The sequence below is a fragment of the Barbus barbus genome (genome assembly GCF_936440315.1).
Source record: "Barbus barbus genome assembly, chromosome: 48".
NCBI lineage: Eukaryota > Metazoa > Chordata > Actinopteri > Cypriniformes > Cyprinidae > Barbus > Barbus barbus.
In genome coordinates, this window is record NC_136726.1 from 19,582,070 (window position 1) to 19,600,958 (window position 18,889).

At 34.7% G+C, this 18,889-nt stretch overlaps 1 protein-coding gene across 1 annotated transcript in view; it reads right to left on the reverse strand.

Annotated features, from left to right (window-relative positions):
* Nucleotides 1-2,244: 2,244 nt before the first annotated feature.
* The window catches only part of plxnb2b (plexin b2b), a gene marked incomplete at its 5' end in the record, with an annotated part of 56,113 nt that continues 39,468 nt past the window's right edge, over nucleotides 2,245-18,889 (reverse strand). The window contains 12 exons of the mRNA XM_079411367.1: nucleotides 2,245-2,465; nucleotides 2,897-2,971; nucleotides 3,046-3,121; nucleotides 3,643-3,707; nucleotides 3,795-3,942; nucleotides 6,444-6,604; nucleotides 12,899-13,050; nucleotides 13,129-13,213; nucleotides 13,307-13,407; nucleotides 13,492-13,648; nucleotides 14,829-14,975; nucleotides 15,354-15,420. Of these exons, the coding sequence (XP_079267493.1) occupies nucleotides 2,361-2,465; nucleotides 2,897-2,971; nucleotides 3,046-3,121; nucleotides 3,643-3,707; nucleotides 3,795-3,942; nucleotides 6,444-6,604; nucleotides 12,899-13,050; nucleotides 13,129-13,213; nucleotides 13,307-13,407; nucleotides 13,492-13,648; nucleotides 14,829-14,975; nucleotides 15,354-15,420 (1,339 nt within the window). The 3' untranslated portion in view covers nucleotides 2,245-2,360. The remainder of the gene's footprint in view (nucleotides 2,466-2,896; nucleotides 2,972-3,045; nucleotides 3,122-3,642; nucleotides 3,708-3,794; nucleotides 3,943-6,443; nucleotides 6,605-12,898; nucleotides 13,051-13,128; nucleotides 13,214-13,306; nucleotides 13,408-13,491; nucleotides 13,649-14,828; nucleotides 14,976-15,353; nucleotides 15,421-18,889) is intronic.

Genomic DNA, 18,889 nt, shown 5'->3' on the forward strand with positions numbered 1-18,889 from the left:
CAAAAGTTTAAGTAGGCTAAGATGTTTTAAAAAGGAAATTAATACTTTTATTCAGCAAGGATGCATTGAATTGATCAAAAGTGACAGTAAAGACATTTATAATGTTACAAAATATAATGTTTCAATTAAATGCTGTTGTTGTGAACTTTAAATTAATCAAAATTGTATCACACTTTCCACAAAAATATGAAGCAGCACAACTGTTTTGAACATTGATAATACAAAGACATGTTCCTTGAGCACCAAATCAGCATATTAGAATGATTTCTGAAGGATCATGCGACTCAAGACTTTAGTAATGATGCTGAAAATTCAGCATGGCATCACAGGAATAAATTACATTTGAAAATATATTCAAATAGAAAACCCATTATTTTAAATTGGAATAATATATCACATTATTTCATTTTTTTATGGAGTTTTGGTGAGCCTCAACAAGCTCAAACTTGTGAACGGTAGTGTATATGCATGAAATGTCCTATTGTCCACAATGTCCTCTAGAATGAGACTGTCCCTTTGCTCTAAATTATAAACACCTGCTCCGACTAGCATTAGCAAATAGATTTTTTCCAGCCAGTAACACAAAACAAAAAGCTCCAAGCCTATTCTTGACGTCCTTAAGACACTCAATCAATTGCAAATGTCACATAGCTGTAAAAAGGTTTTGTCCAAAGATAAAAGCGTCTCTAGGAGCAGAATTTTGGCTGAGTGCTATAGTACCATCTTGTTTAGTGGCGAATAACAAACAAATTAGTGTGTCATTATCCTCTCTGCCAAAATAAAGCCATTCATGATCCAGATCACACATTTAAACCCCTTCCAAAAGAGCCGCAAAGAGACCGATGAGAAGTTTTCAGTCAATCTTCTCAGCTTTGCTCAACCTTCTCAGGCCAGAAACACAGTCTATGCAAGCTGAAATTGAGTTTGCGTCGCTAAAGCAATTACAGTCTTGCATAGAGCCTGTTTCAGGCCTCAAACACGTTTATATCAGGAACGGCCAAAAATCTGTCCTGTACATCAACAATTTGTGCTTTATGCAATAAATTCAGTCAGTTGCGAAGCTTTCACAATAAAACTATTTTCTGAAATAAAGACTTTTCACAGGTACCATCATGCTTTAAAAAAAGAAATGCCTCATGACAACTTATTTTTGATTTATTATTGCCTGTGTTGAGTTTCTGTGGATGTACTAGCGAGTCCATATGGCTGAACTGAAACCGGTGGTTATGAAACGGACGGCCATTTGATCGTCTAAACCAGGGGTCGGCAACCTACGGCACGCAGAGGGATAATCGCTGGCACGTGAGCAATAGGGAAAACTGTATGCTGACGTACATTTTGATGTAATAACTTCTCATAGTCACACAGCTTGTTAGGAGCTATAAATACTATTACAGTGTGAGAATTAACTTGCGCTAGTCTACAGATGCGCGCGTGACCGCTGCACATACTAGGATCAGATCAAATCCTCAGCATCTAACAGCGCTCGTCAATGTCAAAATGACTGAGATGGCCAATCAAAAATTGTATTGGCACAGTGGTTAACCAGAAAATTTAAAAATGGCACGTCATGCCGAAAAGGTTGCGGACCCCTGGTCTAAACGGATACGTTTGGAATAACATTCTAGCATACAGCAGTTTGTGTAGAAATGTCTCAACTTTTGACTCGAATAATGAGTTAAAAAGGAGATGTTAATAATGATAAATGATATTAGATCACGCAAGAAATTGAAGGTCAAGATAAGTGCATTGCATTGTGGGATATAGTACCTTGTGCAGTGTACTGTTATGTTAAGGTGTGGTTCCATTTGTGAAATTTCAGCATGGATTTGTCAGTGAAAACTCACCGAACAACAACGGTAAACGTGACTGCATGTTTTGACAAATGTTACAGATAAAGAACATTTGCACACCCAACACATACAGTAAATACTGCAGAAATAGTATGGGCAGTATGCTAGTATGCTGTTACGAACACATCCCATGCAATTCCTGCTGCCACCTTCAGCTGCTTTTGATTGGACGAGACCAGATGTGGCCTCACCGTAGGCACACCCCCTGCTCACACACACTGCAGGGACATGGGCAGCTCCCTTTTGGTCAAAATATAGGCATCCTTTTATACACACACACACACACACACACACAAACAGAAGCTTTAAATACAACTGACACAAGGCCATCTATTTAAAAAGTTATTTTCCTCTTATAAAGCTTTCTGCATAAAGACTGCACATTAAAAAAAATATAGAATACGATTCTTAAAACCTGTCTCTACACAGGAAGAAATTGAACATCTGATTATAATGATGAGCTAAATACAGATTGAGAGCGTTTGTTCATCGTTCTCTCTGACAGGGTTAGAGGGCGGTCACTTTGTTCTCCAGCGCGGCGGCGATCTGCTGCAGTCTCAGCGTTAACTGTTTACTCTGGGCAGCAGGATCTTCATCCAGAGACATGATGATCTACAGAGACAGAGTCGGACCATGAGCCTTTACTACACACACACATTATACACTCTGACTGTCTGTCTATCTGTCTGTCTATCTGTCTGTCTGTCTGTCTGTCTGTCTGTCTGTCTGTCTGTCTGTCTATCTATCTATCTATCTATCTATCTATTTTTGATGTTTCCCCACCTTCATTTTCAATCATCTTTTAGCTGATCATTTAAAATGTCCTGCTGTGTGACAAATTAAATTTATTCCATATAGTCTCTCAATTAATGTAAAATGACATGCATATTAATTATACAAAAATAAATAATAAAAAGCTAAAATATTAAGTTTAAAATACTTGTATATGTCACTGCTGTCACTTCTTCATGTCAGTTACCTGTGTGTGTGTGTGTGTGTGTGTGTGTGTGTGTGTGTGTGTGTAAGTGAGTGTGTGCGCTCACCCCATCATAGTATTTGCTGGCGTACCGGTAGAGCTGATGAAGAGCCACTTGTGTGTTCAGTTTATCTGTGTGTGCCTGAAAAACAAACCTAAATCAACACCAGTCTATTCATTTTCTCTAAAATCACAGAAAGCCCATCACACACTCACCCGTGACACTTCAGCCAGATGTGTGTTCATTTCCTGGTCACTGACTGACACCATCTGCCGGATTCCTTTATAGTACCTGTGGAGAAACACAGCAGACGTTTGATCCAAACTTCAGATTATTCTAGCTAAAACCACCTACTCTGAGCAGGGGTGGCTGCTTTATATACTGGTCTGAAGGTCTCTACCCGTCTCTTATTTTATTTGAGCTTTGGGCTTAGGCAGGGCAAATTGCATTTAAATCTAAAAAGAAAATAGCTGTTATTAAAATATCTTATTTACTTGCTAACGTGTTTTAAACTAAACATAATCATAAATAACTTAAAGATAAGTTTTGATTTGATGCCCTTAAACTTTAGCAGACTAGTTCTACATCAGAAATGCTCAATGTATCCGCCTGGGAACATAAACGCATCTTGTTTTCCCGGAGGACTGATAAAAACCTGTCGCTCTGACTCCCAGATATTGCATAAACCCAGTCTATCAGATCACACTGAGAAAGTTCTCTGCATTTTTGTGCACAACATGCATCAGACAGTCTGTAAACCATCTGTGGGCGTTCGGCTGGAGGCTGAGACTGTGCAATACTGGAGCACTTACTCGTCTACCATCCTTTTGTAGGTGGAGATCTCCTTTGCATAAAGTAATTTGTTGCTGGGAGAATCCTGCAGGCAACAGAGAGAGAGAGAGAGAGTAAGTCGATAAATGATGTGTTTCTGGTATTCGTTTATAGCTGATTCTCAAACACTTACCCGACTGAGTTTGTGCTCTGTTTTTGTGCAGGCATCCATGAAGGTCTGAGCGATGACGGACAGAGAGGCGTCCACGACCTCGCTCACATGCACGTCAAAAATGAAGTGAGGGTTCTTCAGTATGTTCACCCAGAAACGCAACGGCAAACTGCAGAGAGAGGCGGATTATTGTTAAAGCGTTTTGTGAATATACTGTAAGAAATACTTCACTTATGATAGAGTCAAGGTTTCTTGCACCAAAACTATTAAATTTAAATTTTATTAAATTTGGTTTCACACTTTCAGCAGCCTTTGGAAAGTAATTTGCATGTTCTCCAAAAAAAAAAAAAAAAAAAACATTAGACCATTTTCTAAGACTGCACGAAATATTAAAACCATTTAAAAATCATAAAGCATAGTTCTATTGTGATTCAATTAAATAAATATACGCGCTACAGGGTTTAATATGCGCTTTATTTATATGCATGTAGATTACGGCTCCATTCACAGTAAATGCTGCTCCACATAAACAGTTATCATTTATGTGTGTGGACCATCTCAAACGCCATCTTTACATATTGTTGTGAGTCTGAGTTGCTTATAGGACCAATGTACCATTCTATCAGATTTATAAGGTAAATAATTTATAAACCACAGCCAACAAAGGAGAATACATCATTATTTTTCTCAATATGCTAACTGCTCATCGCAACTTCAAAATAAAAGTTTAAACCCTCGCTCTGAGTTTGCATGTTTTGATGTCCACATTTTCTTGTTCAAGAAATGACAGTGGCTGTAGCATTTCTATCATAAAAAAATGTAGTGGACATTTGAATGAAATGTTGTTTAGTCAATATTAAGGATTTCGCTGTAATGTGTAAAAACAATTGCCAGACTGTTGGCACCCTCTGCAGTCATTTGATATAAAACAATGTAGTAATGATTTTATTGCAGTTATGATTATATTGTTTTTTACATTATGTTCAATAAAATGATTATATAATGATTACTTGCTTTTGATATTTTATTCGAACCGATTATTATTGCCTCATTGCTATTAAATATGTATTTTAAGTCATTTTAAAGTCTATCGTTAGCTTAGGTCTATTTTTATTGCCACAAAAAAATATCCGATTACTCGAATAATCGACCGATTACTCAATTACCAAAAGTAATTGTTAGTGACAGCCCTTATATTTATACACAATTCATAGCCACCATTTATTTAATGTTCTACTCCCCACCATTTTTGATGGTGAGAAATTAATTTTATTGCATATAATCTTTCAAATACAAAAAATTTGAATGTGTGTGTGTGTATATATATATATATATATATATATATATATATATATATATATATATATATATATATATATATATATATAATATCGGTCAAATTAAAAATATCGGCACCCTTGGTAAATATGATCAAAGGCGACTGTGAAAATTAATCTGCATTGTTAATCCTTTTGATCTTTTATTTAAAAAATTCACAAAAATCTAAGCTTTCATTGGATAATAAGAATTTAAAATGGGGGGAAATATCATTATGAAATAACTGTTTTTCTCTAATACACATTGGCCACAATTAACGGCACCCTTTTATTCAAACCTTTATTGAAACCTTCATTTGAAATATAAATAGGAGGGAATATGAATGGGAATATACTTCAGAGATATTTTACTCCTAAGAATTTCTAGGGGTGCAAATAATTGTGTCCAACGTGTATGTCAAAACTGACATTTTTCACTTCTTTTGCCTGTAGCTCAAAATTAGCCCGTGCGACTTCTGACTCATTTCGCCAGAACGGGTCACATATATATACACATACATATACACACACACATATATATACACTCACCGGCCACTTTATTAGGTACACCTGTTCAATTGCTTGGGAACACAAATTGCTAATCAGCCAATCACATGGCAGCAACTCAATGCATGTAGGTGAAGACGACTTGCTGAAGTAACAGAGGAATCATTAATGTCAAACGGTGCGGGTCGAATTATGTGCCAAAGTTTACTAATCACAGTCAGGGTTTTGTTTTAAATCTCTAACCCTCGGGAAGAGCAAAAGCAATGCTCTCCTTGGCAAACACTGTTAATTACTGTATGTATTAAATCCATTTTATACTGAGTCTTTCCAGAAGTTGGAGCATAAACTCAAATAATTCACTCAATCCGCCTCTCAATACTCACGCCGTCGGAGCATGAACACGGATAGATGGCTCTGGAATTTTAAACAGGGTATTAAACAGCTCTGGCTTTTGTTTCCTGTGAGCCGGTTTAAAAAAACCCTCATTCAGATGACTGCTTCTGGAATATATATTGGCTAGTCGCATCTCTGCGGAGAAACAAAAGGTGTATAATAACAGAACAATTAAATTAACCAGGGATGTAATTAAGGTGTTTGTTTGGCTGAGATCGGTTTTATATTTAATAGAATCGCTGGAGAAGCTGCTGGAGTGATGATATTGCTCGTCACATTTATTCACATCTCCACGGCAGCTGTCAATCACGCCGCATCCACGCAGCACATCAGGCAGAATAAATTAATGCGGTGCTGGCATTAGCATATGCCGAGCAGTCTCCAGAGAGAAGAGACAATCAGAGAGCAGAGACGCCCGCTGTGACTAGCGCAACACGCGCATACTCTCTCTCACCTGTTGGTCTTCCAGATGTGTATGGTTTCCTCATCTACGTTCTCGTGTCTGAGGGCTTGTTCATCCAGGAAGTCGAAAAAGTACTTAACTGCCGGTGGGACGGTGGCACCAGAACAGAGCACACTGCGAAAGAAATCATCCACAAACTGCTGCAGCGTTCCCTGAAAACACACACAGACACAAAAACAAGGTAATTAGAGTTTAGTAGTTTGAGATGCTTTCGTTTTAAAAGTGCTGTAAGTGGGGGTTTTTCCAAGCATGAAATGTTTCTTCTAACTCACTAAAATTCTCTCTAACTGCCCTGGGCTTTCGGAAAAAAAAGTTAAAAAATAAATAAATAATATAAAAATCTTTCACATATTTGATGACATGATCCTTGTTTTTTTTTTATTTCAAATTAATGTATTCATTATACTTTTCTTATCTTTTATTTTTGTAATATGTGACCCTGGACCACAAAACCATTCTTAAGTGTAAATTTTTCGAAATTGAGATTCCAAAAGCTGAAAACAATAAGCTTTCCATTGATGTATGGTGTGTGTTAGGAGGACAATATTTGGCCGAGATACAACTATTTGAAAATCTGGAATCAAAAAAAATCTAAATATTGAGAAAATCACCTTTAAAGTTGTCCAAATGAAGCTCTTAGCAATGCATATTACTAATCAAAAATGAAGTTTTGATATATTTACGGTAAGAAATTTAGTCAATATCTTCATGGAACATGATCTTTACTTAATGTCCTAATGATTTTTTGGCATAAAAGAAAAATGTATAATTTTGACCCATACAATGTATTTTTGGCTATTTGCTACAAATACACCCCAGCGACTTCAGACTGCTTTTGTTGTCCAGGGTCACATATAATTATTTCAGATATTTTTGCCTGGTTTTAAAGTTAACTTTAACATCCATCCATCATTTTTTATTACATTTCATGTCATTTTTTTTTACATTTATATTTATATAATTTTAACACACACACATATATGTAAGGGATAATCAATGGCTAGCCTTTAATGCACGACGTGGAAGCAAAGAACCGCCCGACACGAGAGTCACTCTATTACTACGCTTCGCGTCGGACGGTTCTTTGCCTCCACGTCGTGCATTAAAATCATTTAAATTAATTATAGATCGAGAGAGAGAGAGAGAGGACAGTTGTGTGTACCTGCTTGTTGCGTCTGTGCTTTCTCCACAAAAAAATTACTTCTAAAACAGCGATTTTATCACCTAGTTGCTGGGGAATATAATGTAGCGATCTAGTATCTATCTTTTTATTTTATTAATAAAAATTGCAGGGAAGCATTGGAGGTTTATGCATGTGTGCAGCACAATCTGCGATCTCTCTCTCTCTCTCTGTGTGTGTGTGTGTGAGCGAGAGATGCGTGTTGGTTAGTGTGCATCAATTAAAGCAGCGCATAAATATAGAACTGTGATTAAACTGACTTGGAACTATCTGTGCATTAAACGGTTATACTGCATACTTGCTAGCCAATCAGAATTCAGTATATATATTATTAGTGCTGTCAAGTGATAAATCGCAATTAATCACATCCAAAATAAAGTTTTTTTCTTTTATTATGTATATATGTATGTTTATTATGTATATATAAATACACACATATGCATGTATATATTTAAGAAAAATGTTACGTTTATATATAAAATATATTTATATATTGTATAAAATATATGAATATAAATATATACATGTAAATATTTTCAAAATATATGCTGTATGTGTGTGTATTTATATATACATTATATAATATACATTATATATATATATACACATTATATGTGTGTATATACACTCACCTAAAGGATTATTAGGAACACCATACTAATACTGTGTTTGACCCCCTTTCGCCTTCAGAACTGCCTTAATTCTACGTGGCATTGATTCAACAAGGTGCTGAAAGCATTCTTTAGAAATGTTGGCCCATATTGATAGGATAGCATCTTGCAGTTGATGGAGATTTGTGGGATGCACATCCAGGGCACGAAGCTCCCGTTCCACCACATCCCAAAGATGCTCTATTGGGTTTAGATATGGTGACTGTGGGGTCATTTTAGTACAGTGAACTCATTGTCATGTTCAAGAAACCAATTTGAAATGATTCGAGCTTTGTGACATGTTGCATTATCCTGCTGGAAGTAGCCATCAGAGGATGGGTACATGGTGGTCATAAAGGGATGGACATGGTCAGAAACAATGCTCAGGTAGGCCGTGGCATTTAAACGATGCCCAATTGGCACTAAGGGGCCTAAAGTGTGCCAAGAAAACATCCCCCACACCATTACACCACCACCACCAGCCTGCACAGTGGTAACAAGGCATGATGGATCCATGTTCTCATTCTGTTTACGCCAAATTCTGACTCTACCATCTGAATGTCTCCACAGAAATCGAGACTCATCAGACCAGGCAACATTTTTCCAGTCTTCAACCGTCCAATTTTGGTGAGCTCGTGCAAATTGTAGCCTCTTTTTCCTATTTGTAGTGGAGATGAGTGGTACCCGGTGGGGTCTTCTGCTGTTGTAGCCCATCCGCCTCAAGGTTGTGCGTGTTGTGGCTTCACAAATGCTTTGCTGCATACCTCGGTTGTAACGAGTAGTTATTTCAGTCAAAGTTGCTCTTCTATCAGCTTGAATCAGTCGGCCCATTCTCCTCTGACCTCTAGCATCAACAAGGCATTTTCGCCCACAGGACTGCCGCATACTGGATGTTTTTCCCTTTTCACACCATTCTTTGTAAACCCTACAAATGGTTGTGCGTGAAAATCCCAGTAACTGAGCAGATTGTGAAATACTCAGACCGGCCCGTCTGGCACCAACAACCATGCCACGCTCAAAATTGCTTAAATCACCTTTCTTTCCCATTCTGACATTCAGTTTGGAGTTCAGGAGATTGTCTTGACCAGGACCACACCCCTAAATGCATTGAAGCAACTGCCATGTGATTGGTTGATTAGATAATTGCATTAATGAGAAATTGAACAGGTGTTCCTAATAATCCTTTAGGTGAGTGTATATATATATATATATATATATATATATATATATATATATACACACATACACGCACACACACATATATATACTGCCCTACAAAGGCAAAAGATCTTAACTCGCTAGAGTGTGAAACTGAGAAAAATGACTTTACAGTTTTTTACTTGTCCAGCCAAATTAATTATAGGTAGGAAACTGGAAATTTGGCAATTAGATGTTTTAGTAATGAAAATTACCTACATTAAAAAATTGTGAGCTCAAACCTGATTTTTACCCCTATTTTGAAGTTAATGTACTCTGCCTTTGCATTATCTGCAAAAAGTGAGAAGTCACACCAAGGCAAAAGGCAGTAACTTCCACATTATCAATATTTGATTTCTGATCACCATTTACAAAATCATTATAGTTACACCTGTATCAAATCTACTGATCATGGGCTATCTCATATTGGCTATTGCATATAGTAATGTGACTATTCTTTTTTTTTTTGTTGACCGTAACAAGCAGACTAAAAGTTAAACATGTGAGTGGATACCGTTTTGCAACCAATTTATTTGCTATGCTCAGTAACGTAAAAGAATTCTAGACATAGCATAATTGGTTACTGTATATTGACTTGAATGAAATAGCCTAACCTAAAAGAATGACTTGTGGATTTATGTGAACGCCAGCAAGCAGGCATGCTCAGAAATGCGTGTGGATTAAACATCTCCGACGATGTTCAGCGCTATGGATTGATTTTATCGTGTTACAAGAAAAAGTAGGATATGGATTTAATTGCAAACTGTTAGGCTACTGATTTTATGACTAATCATGCTACATGCTACAGCATTCAAGTACACACGCATCCAACTAGAAGTGACAGCCTGATGAATAATCTGCATTACAATAAGGGAAAAACAAACTTTAAAATGTTATTCACGATTATGTATTGCTGCCAAGGTGTCTGGTCCTTACAGTGCTTTGTTATATGGAGCTGTTTGGTAGATCGCGATCTAATTCGTTTGTCTACACCGTAATTAATATGCGACAGACTTTAATGGACAGTAAAAAAAAGGCAGAAAACCGTATAACTACAAGCTGACACCGTAACTTCATTTTGAAGTGCAGAACACAGAACAAACGCAGAACGTCGTAACTCAATTTGAGCGTTCCAAACAAAGCAAAAGAGCCATTACTGGTGTTATACTGTGTTCTGCCTTGGTTTCTCCGGAGCTTTTCGAAATTACAATTGAGACGCCCCTTTATTTCTCTGAAAATACCCCCCGAAATTGACTCAAGATACTTATGTACATGAAAAAGGATGTCTTGAATGTCCCAAAAATATCAATAACTCATTATCGACAAAAAAACGAAGTTTTTTTGGTCTTTTGGCTTTGCATGGCAGAATATATATATATATACACGCACACAAATTTATTTATTTTTTATTGGGCTTGTCAATAGTTAAAAGGTAATATTTTATATATATGTATATATAAACATAGAAATATTAGAACATTTAACTATTGACAACCCCAATAAAAACTAATTATAATTTTTGTATTAAATTACTACAAAAAATTAAAATGTACCAAATCATGTAAAATGTAAACAAAAATACATATATTATTACCTTTATTACCTTTAACTTTATTACCTTTAACTATTGACAATCCCAATAAAACATAAATCATATAATTGATTAAATTACTACAAAAATTATGAAAATGTACAAAATCATGTAAAATGTAAAAATAAAAAATCTAATAAATTATATATCAATTACAATAGAATTTACAATAATATATATAATAAAGTTTTTATTGAAATTTTAAATTGTTATTTTTTTATATTTTATCTTATACTGAGTTAAATATATAATAAAAATGTGTTTTTATAAATGTTAAGGCACTTCAAATACACTATTTGAGGTACAGGTGACAGAAATAAAAATTAAAAAAATTAAAAACCCTTGATGCAAGTTATACCTTCCGATGCCCTGAAACACACACAAAACATCTGATTTCTTCACACGTCAGCCTGCTGGGTCACTGACAGTCACATGGCTGTTTTCACGCTTTGATCGGCCTGACGGGTGAAGTTACACGCTCACTCGAACGCTTCTCATCTCCACTACGCTTGGTTTCTGTCGGCCCTGACAGCTTTACGTGCCGCTGAATTACTCCTGTACAAGGTGGAAGACTTGCGAGGTAATTAGCCTCTCTAATCGCCCAATTTACGCCGAACAGCCTCTGACACAAGAACACGCGACGAACCAATCAAACAGAATTAGATTTACACGTCGTGACTTAAGAGAACATGCCAGCACTCAGAATAGTTCCTGGAGGTTTATGGAGGTTATAATAATTATATGACACACGTCCCACATTAAATACTGCTGAAGAATTGGACTGTTCATCAGAAACATTAAATCACCAATGATTATGCACCGTTGTCATCTTCCAACAAAATGTACATGGCAAAAATCATTTCTTAATCAGTCATTTTTAAATGAAATTATGTATAATAAAAGATACATGTTCATGTTTTTAGAGAATATATCTTGAATCAAATAAATTTTTCGTACTTATTACAAACTTGTAAGCAAAAATCTAACAATTTATTTAGACGCATATTCATTAACGTAGACAAGTCTTCATTTCTCACACAATATAGCAGACTATGAATGGGAAGTTAAAAAATGATCAATATATTAATTCAAAATAATAAATAATAATTTGATTGAAAATGTCCAATAAGTAAAGTTTTAAAAAATTTAAGTTTTAAATGTCTATCAGTTAGCAACTTGAAATTTATATTTTCATTAATGAATTGCATATTTATTAATTTCATTCATATTCATTTATTCATATTTATTTATTCATTTTATTTTTAAGTGGCACTCTCAGTCTTCTATGTAATGTTGCTTCTAACATAAATGCTCTATACATTTTATTAACCATTTTAAAATAATTAAAAATATTTTTATAATTTAATATCTTTATCTCTAAAACGTATTTTCTATTGATGTAAACAAAACCACAAAAAATAATATTAAATTGTATTTAAAAAAAATTAAAAATTACCACAATCCAATCAAATCTGGATAAAATCCAGTGTCATTTTAGCATCAGTGATATACTAATTTATTTTTGTTAATATTTTGAATTACATTGTATTTTTAAGTTAGTAACTTTGTTATGAATTTCTGTAATGTTTTGAAATAAAAAAAATGATCAAATAAAATAAACAGTTACAGTTATTTTCTTTTCTTTCAATTAACATTTAGTTTCAGCCAACAATTTTCTTTAAGGTTTTAGTTTTACTTTTAATTAGCATTAATAACCCAAATAAAACCCAAGTCCCACCCTTCATAATTTACAGACAAATTGAATGTATTTTGTCTAAAGGCGAACGAACAGACAGCAGTTGAGTTAGTAAGAGGAAGAGCTCAGTACCTTGACGGAGAGCAGTCGGGTGAGATAAATCTCAGTTATGGCTTTGGTCATGGATTTGTCCTTTATACTGCCTCTCTTAGATTTGATCTCATCCAGCTCATCGGCCGGTCGCACCAGGTGAAAAACTTTATCATCCTCCAGCAGGGCGTTTCCTGTGAGTTCAGGAGAAGAGAGTGTATAAATGACACTTTGAGCGACAGATCACACTTAGAAAGCAGACTTCCACTCACTCTCTTCGTGGTTATCGTGATTTTGGTCGTACGACTGTTGTGTGTGCTGAACTCTGGAAAGCACCACCGTTGCATTATCACGTACCTAAAACCAAACAAACATGAAAGTCACATTTAAAAACAAAAAAATGACACTCGTGTCTTCACTGAACCAAAAATCCCCAACCCATGCGCTCACGTTATAATGCGCCAACGTATTGATGCGTCTCCACCTGCCCTCCTTCTGTGACGTCACGTCTAGATCTGACAGGATCTGTCCCGTGGAGCCGGGCCGCCATTCTGTGGAAGAGACCAGAAGACGTGAAGATGAAGGTGTCACGCTGCATGTGAAACGGTTAATAGTTAAACGCAACGCTCGCTCACCGAGGGTGACACTGTCTACTTTGGGTCTCTGAGAGTGCGGCAGGTTTTTGTACACCTGCTCGATGATCTTCTCCTTCACTTGAGAGATGGTGTCACAGTTCAGCACCTTCACGGGGGTGATGTCCGGCCCCTCGCCCTGAACCAGCACCTGCAGCGTCTGCCGGCAGAAAATACTACTGACAAAACCTGTTCTGTTCAAAACCTGTTCAAAAAGTGGCTGTATGTTTTTATATCTGAAGCAATTAGTAAAAAAAGAGATAAAATATATATTAGGGATGCACTGATAACACTTTTTTCCATAAGTACGATACCAATACTTTCATTTTTGATACTTGCTGATACCAATTACAGATACCTGTTTATTTATTGCATTTTATTTTTTTATTTTTTTTAAATATTGGGTAGAGAAACCAAAAGATATGAATCATATTAGTTGGCTTATAATGTTTCTTTACTCATTTTCACACTGGGATTAATATGGGAATATATAAAAAATATTTTTTACAATATATTTACAATATTATATATATATATATATATATATATATATATATATATATATATATATATATATAATTATAAATAGAATTTACATTTTAGAACAAATTTATATATAATTTTATAATAAAAACTTTTTCATATATAATTTTATATATATAATTCATATAATTAAATGTAATTTCAAATTTATTATACATTTATATAAACATTTATATTAATTTCATATATAATTTTATAATAAATTAATATAATAAAATTCATTTTATTACATTATTAGATTACTATCATTTATTTTTTGCTTATTTATATATAATTTATACTATAAATATTAATTTATAGTAATATTTATTATAGATATAGATATATATAGATACATAATATTTCATTTACATTATATTTGTAGTATATAAATGGCAAATATATTATACATATTTACAATAAATTTTTAATAAATGTATATAATATAATCTGATATATAATAAATGATGATGATTCATCATAAATAAATGATTTTTATTATATGAATGTTTTATTCCATTGTAATATTGTTTTCGCTCATTTACTCAAACTGCTTTTTATTAATTCAACTGGAGGAAATTATATGAACGTACACTAGATATGTTTTATTGTAAAAATGTAAATAAATGCAGTATAACTGCATAACTATCATTCTCATCCTTTTGTTATAGTAGCACCAAAAAAATCAATCAATAAATGAAAACGTCCTTTCTTCCTCAACCACCACCAGTGTGCTGATTTTCTTCTGACCAAATCACATCAGGCTGTTGTTAGGGCTTCTGAGGACTTACAGAAAACATCTACAGGAAACCACATACCAGCACAACGTACTCCACGTCATCTCCCAGAAGGCCGGTGTCGTTCAGCGTGTATTTGGCTTTCTTGACCTGTGCGTCCACCGGCCCCTTTTCTATCTGGTGCTTGATGGCCCTGAAGAGTTTGTAGAGCGGCTCTCCGGCGCTGTCCTGAACAAACAGCAGCACTTTAACACATTCATTACCCACAGACACACACAACCATTCCTCCTCACTCCACCTGAGGCTTTGAAGAATTCACAGTTCAAGTGTGTCAGTGTCTCAAGTGCTGATTCATGCAGGTGAAGAGCAGACGCTACTTCATTAAGCACTATTATCATCATCAGTCACTCATGAATATCAAAGCTTCACTGAACCAAACCCTACAAGACCTTAAAATACTAATAAAACCCATCTAACGAAATATGAAACTTAAGGTGAAGTGTGTAATGCTTCCTGAAAGATGAAGCTTCCAGATTAAATCCGGATGTATTGTTAAATGAAAGATGAGTGAATCTTTATTAATGTGTATCATATTTGATATTTTACCTTCAGGTACTGATAGAGACAGATGGACATCCAGTTACTCAGCATCCTTTCCACCACCGTTTCAGACCTGCACACACACACACACACACACACATTTGTTTCTGTGAATTCTGAGGACTTTCCATAGACTTCTATTATTTTATACTGACTAAACAATATTTTCTATCCCCTAACCCTAAACCTATCCCTTACAGAAAACATGTTTGCATTCTTACACTTTCAGATAAACATTATTTACTATTTTTAAGCATTTTTTCCCCTTGTGAGGACCGCAGGCCGGTTCCCACAATGTAGCATAAACACACACACAGTACACAGTACAAAGTACACACACACACACTTACTAACTAATATTCAGTAAAATTAACAATTAAATCGTAAAAATTAATAAATGATTTTATATAAATTATAAATACAATTTAAATAAATAATTTTACAAAATAATAAAAAAAAGTTATTAATAAATAAAAAACAATAAAAAAAATTTTTTTTATAATAAAACGCTTAACTAACATTCACTAAAATTAAACTGGAGTTTGGAGAATAAATGGATTATTAAATTAATAAATTTGATTAATAAATAAATTCATAAAACTGTAATTTTGTAAAAAAAAAAAAGTTATAAAATGAATACAATTTCATATTGTAAAATTTGTTATAATATGTTATATGTATATTAAATGAATAAAATAGTTTCCAACAAATAATAAATAACAAACAATAAAATAAAAACAATTCTATATTAAAACACTAACCAGTGTTCACTAAAACAGTGTTTCCCAGTTGATAAAAAGCTAATTAATTAATTCATAAAACATTATTTAAAAAATGATAAAAATGTTCAATTAATAATTAAATCGTAAAAATTTATAAATAATTTTATATAAAAATTATATATATTTTATATCAAATAAAATAATTTAAAACATTAAATAAACAATGCTAAAAAAAAATTATATATTTCAATATGTTACTTTTATATTAAAACACTTACACGCACTTACTAATTAATATTCACTAAAACAGTGTCTCCCAAACTGGAGTTGATGAAAAGCTAATAACTAATAACATTATATATATTTAACTAATAACACATATAAATATACACACACATACATATATACATACATATATACATATATATATATATATATATATATATATATATATATATATATACACACACACACTGCTAAATGACTAAAAGTAAAAGTATATATATATATAGTATATATATATATATATATATAGTATATAGTATATATATATATATATATATATATATAGTATATATATATATATATATATATATATATATATATATATATATATATATATATATATATATATATATATATATATATATATACACACACACAGGTCCTTTTCAAAAAATTTGCATATTGTGATAAAGTTCATTATTTTCTGTAATGTACTGATAAACATTAGACTTTCATATATTTTAGATTCATTACAACACAACTGAAGTAGTTCAAGCCTTTTATTGTTTTAATATTGATGATTTTGGCATACAGCTCATGAAAACCCAAAATTCCTATCTCAAAAAATTAGCATATCGTGAAAAGGTTCTCTAAACGAGCTATTAACCTAATCATCTGAATCAACTAATTAACTCTAAACACCTGCAAAAGATTCCTGAGGCTTTTAAAAACTCCCAGCCTGGTTCATTACTCAAAACCGCAATCATGGGTAAGACTGCCGACCTGACTGCTGTCCAGAAGGCCATCATTGACACCCTCAAGCAAGAGGGTAAGACACAGAAAGAAATTTCTGAACGAATAGGCTGTTCCCAGAGTGCTGTATCAAGGCACCTCAGTGGGAAGTCTGTGGGAAGGAAAAAGTGTGGCAGAAAACGCAGCACAACGAGAAGAGGTGACCGGACCCTGAGGAAGATTGTGGAGAAGGACCGATTCCAGACCTTGGGGGACCTGCGGAAGCAGTGGACTGAGTCTGGAGTAGAAACATCCAGAGCCACCGTGTGCAGGCGTGTGCAGGAAATGGGCTACAGGTGCCGCATTCCCCAGGTCAAGCCACTTTTGAACCAGAAACAGCGGCAGAAGCGCCTGACCTGGGCTACAGAGAAGCAGCACTGGACTGTTGCTCAGTGGTCCAAAGTACTTTTTTCGGATGAACGCAAATTTTGCATGTCATTCGGAAATCAAGGTGCCAGAGTCTGGAGGAAGACTGGGGAGAGGGAAATGCCAAAATGCCTGAAGTCCAGTGTCAAGTACCCACAGTCAGTGATGCTGGTGTTGGTCCACTGTGTTTTATCAAGGGCAGGGTCAATGCAGCTAGCTATCAGGAGATTTTGGAGCACTTCATGCTTCCATCTGCTGAAAAGCTTTATGGAGATGATTTCATTTTTCAGCACGACCTGGCACCTGCTCACAGTGCCAAAACCACTGGTAAATGGTTTACTGACCATGGTATTACTGTGCTCAATTGGCCTGCCAACTCTCCTGACCTGAACCCCATAGAGAATCTGTGGGATATTGTGAAGAGAAAGTTGAGAGACGCAAGACCCAACACTCTGGATGAGCTTAAGGCCGCTATCGAAGCATCCTGGGCCTCCATAACACCTCAGCAGTGCCACAGGCTGATTGCCTCCATGCCACGCCGCATTGAAGCAGTCATTTCTGCAAAAGGATTCCCGACCAAGTATTGAGTGCATAACTGAACATAATTATTTGAAGGTTGACTTTTGTTTTGTATTAAAAACACTTTTCTTTTATTGGTCGGATGAAATATGCTAATTTTTTGAGATAGGAATTTTGGGTTTTCATGAGCTGTATGCCAAAATCATCAATATTAAAACAATAAAAGGCTTGAACTACTTCAGTTGTGTTGTAATGAATCTAAAATATATGAAAGTCTAATGTTTATCAGTACATTACAGAAAATAATTAACTTTATCACAATATGCTAATTTTTTGAAAAGGACCTGTATATATATATAGACCAAAATAAAAAACAGTTTAGGAATCCCTGCTCTAAAACATGGACAGTTTTTCCTCTGCAAACCTCCTAATATTATTTTCTATTATAAAACTGCATCTCTGAAATCCCATTTGAAGCTCATATCCAATCTGATCTGTCAGTTAAACACTATATTAACACGACAAGTCACTAAACAGCCAACAGTCGGGCTAATGAACTAGATTTCATGACAGAATAATTGTTTATTATGATTATTTTTAATAATAGCCATGGTTATTTATTGAGCACGGATGTTGCGGTTGCTGGCTGTTAATGAATGCAACAAGCCACTTGAGGCCATACGTTACAGTTATCTGAAGTAGTTTCTGCTCCAACAACGGCCCATAATGTGTTAATATCAGTGTAACACACGGCCTCCGGTGGCCTACTGCTTAAATCAACACTTCCACACTCATTTCAGTCAATAACAAACAACAATAATTAGCATCAGCACCCAACTATGACAATCAAAGAAGCACGTGAACATGATGCTGGAGTGTGCTGTGCATGTGGATGTGCTTTGGGACAGAGAGGTTTGT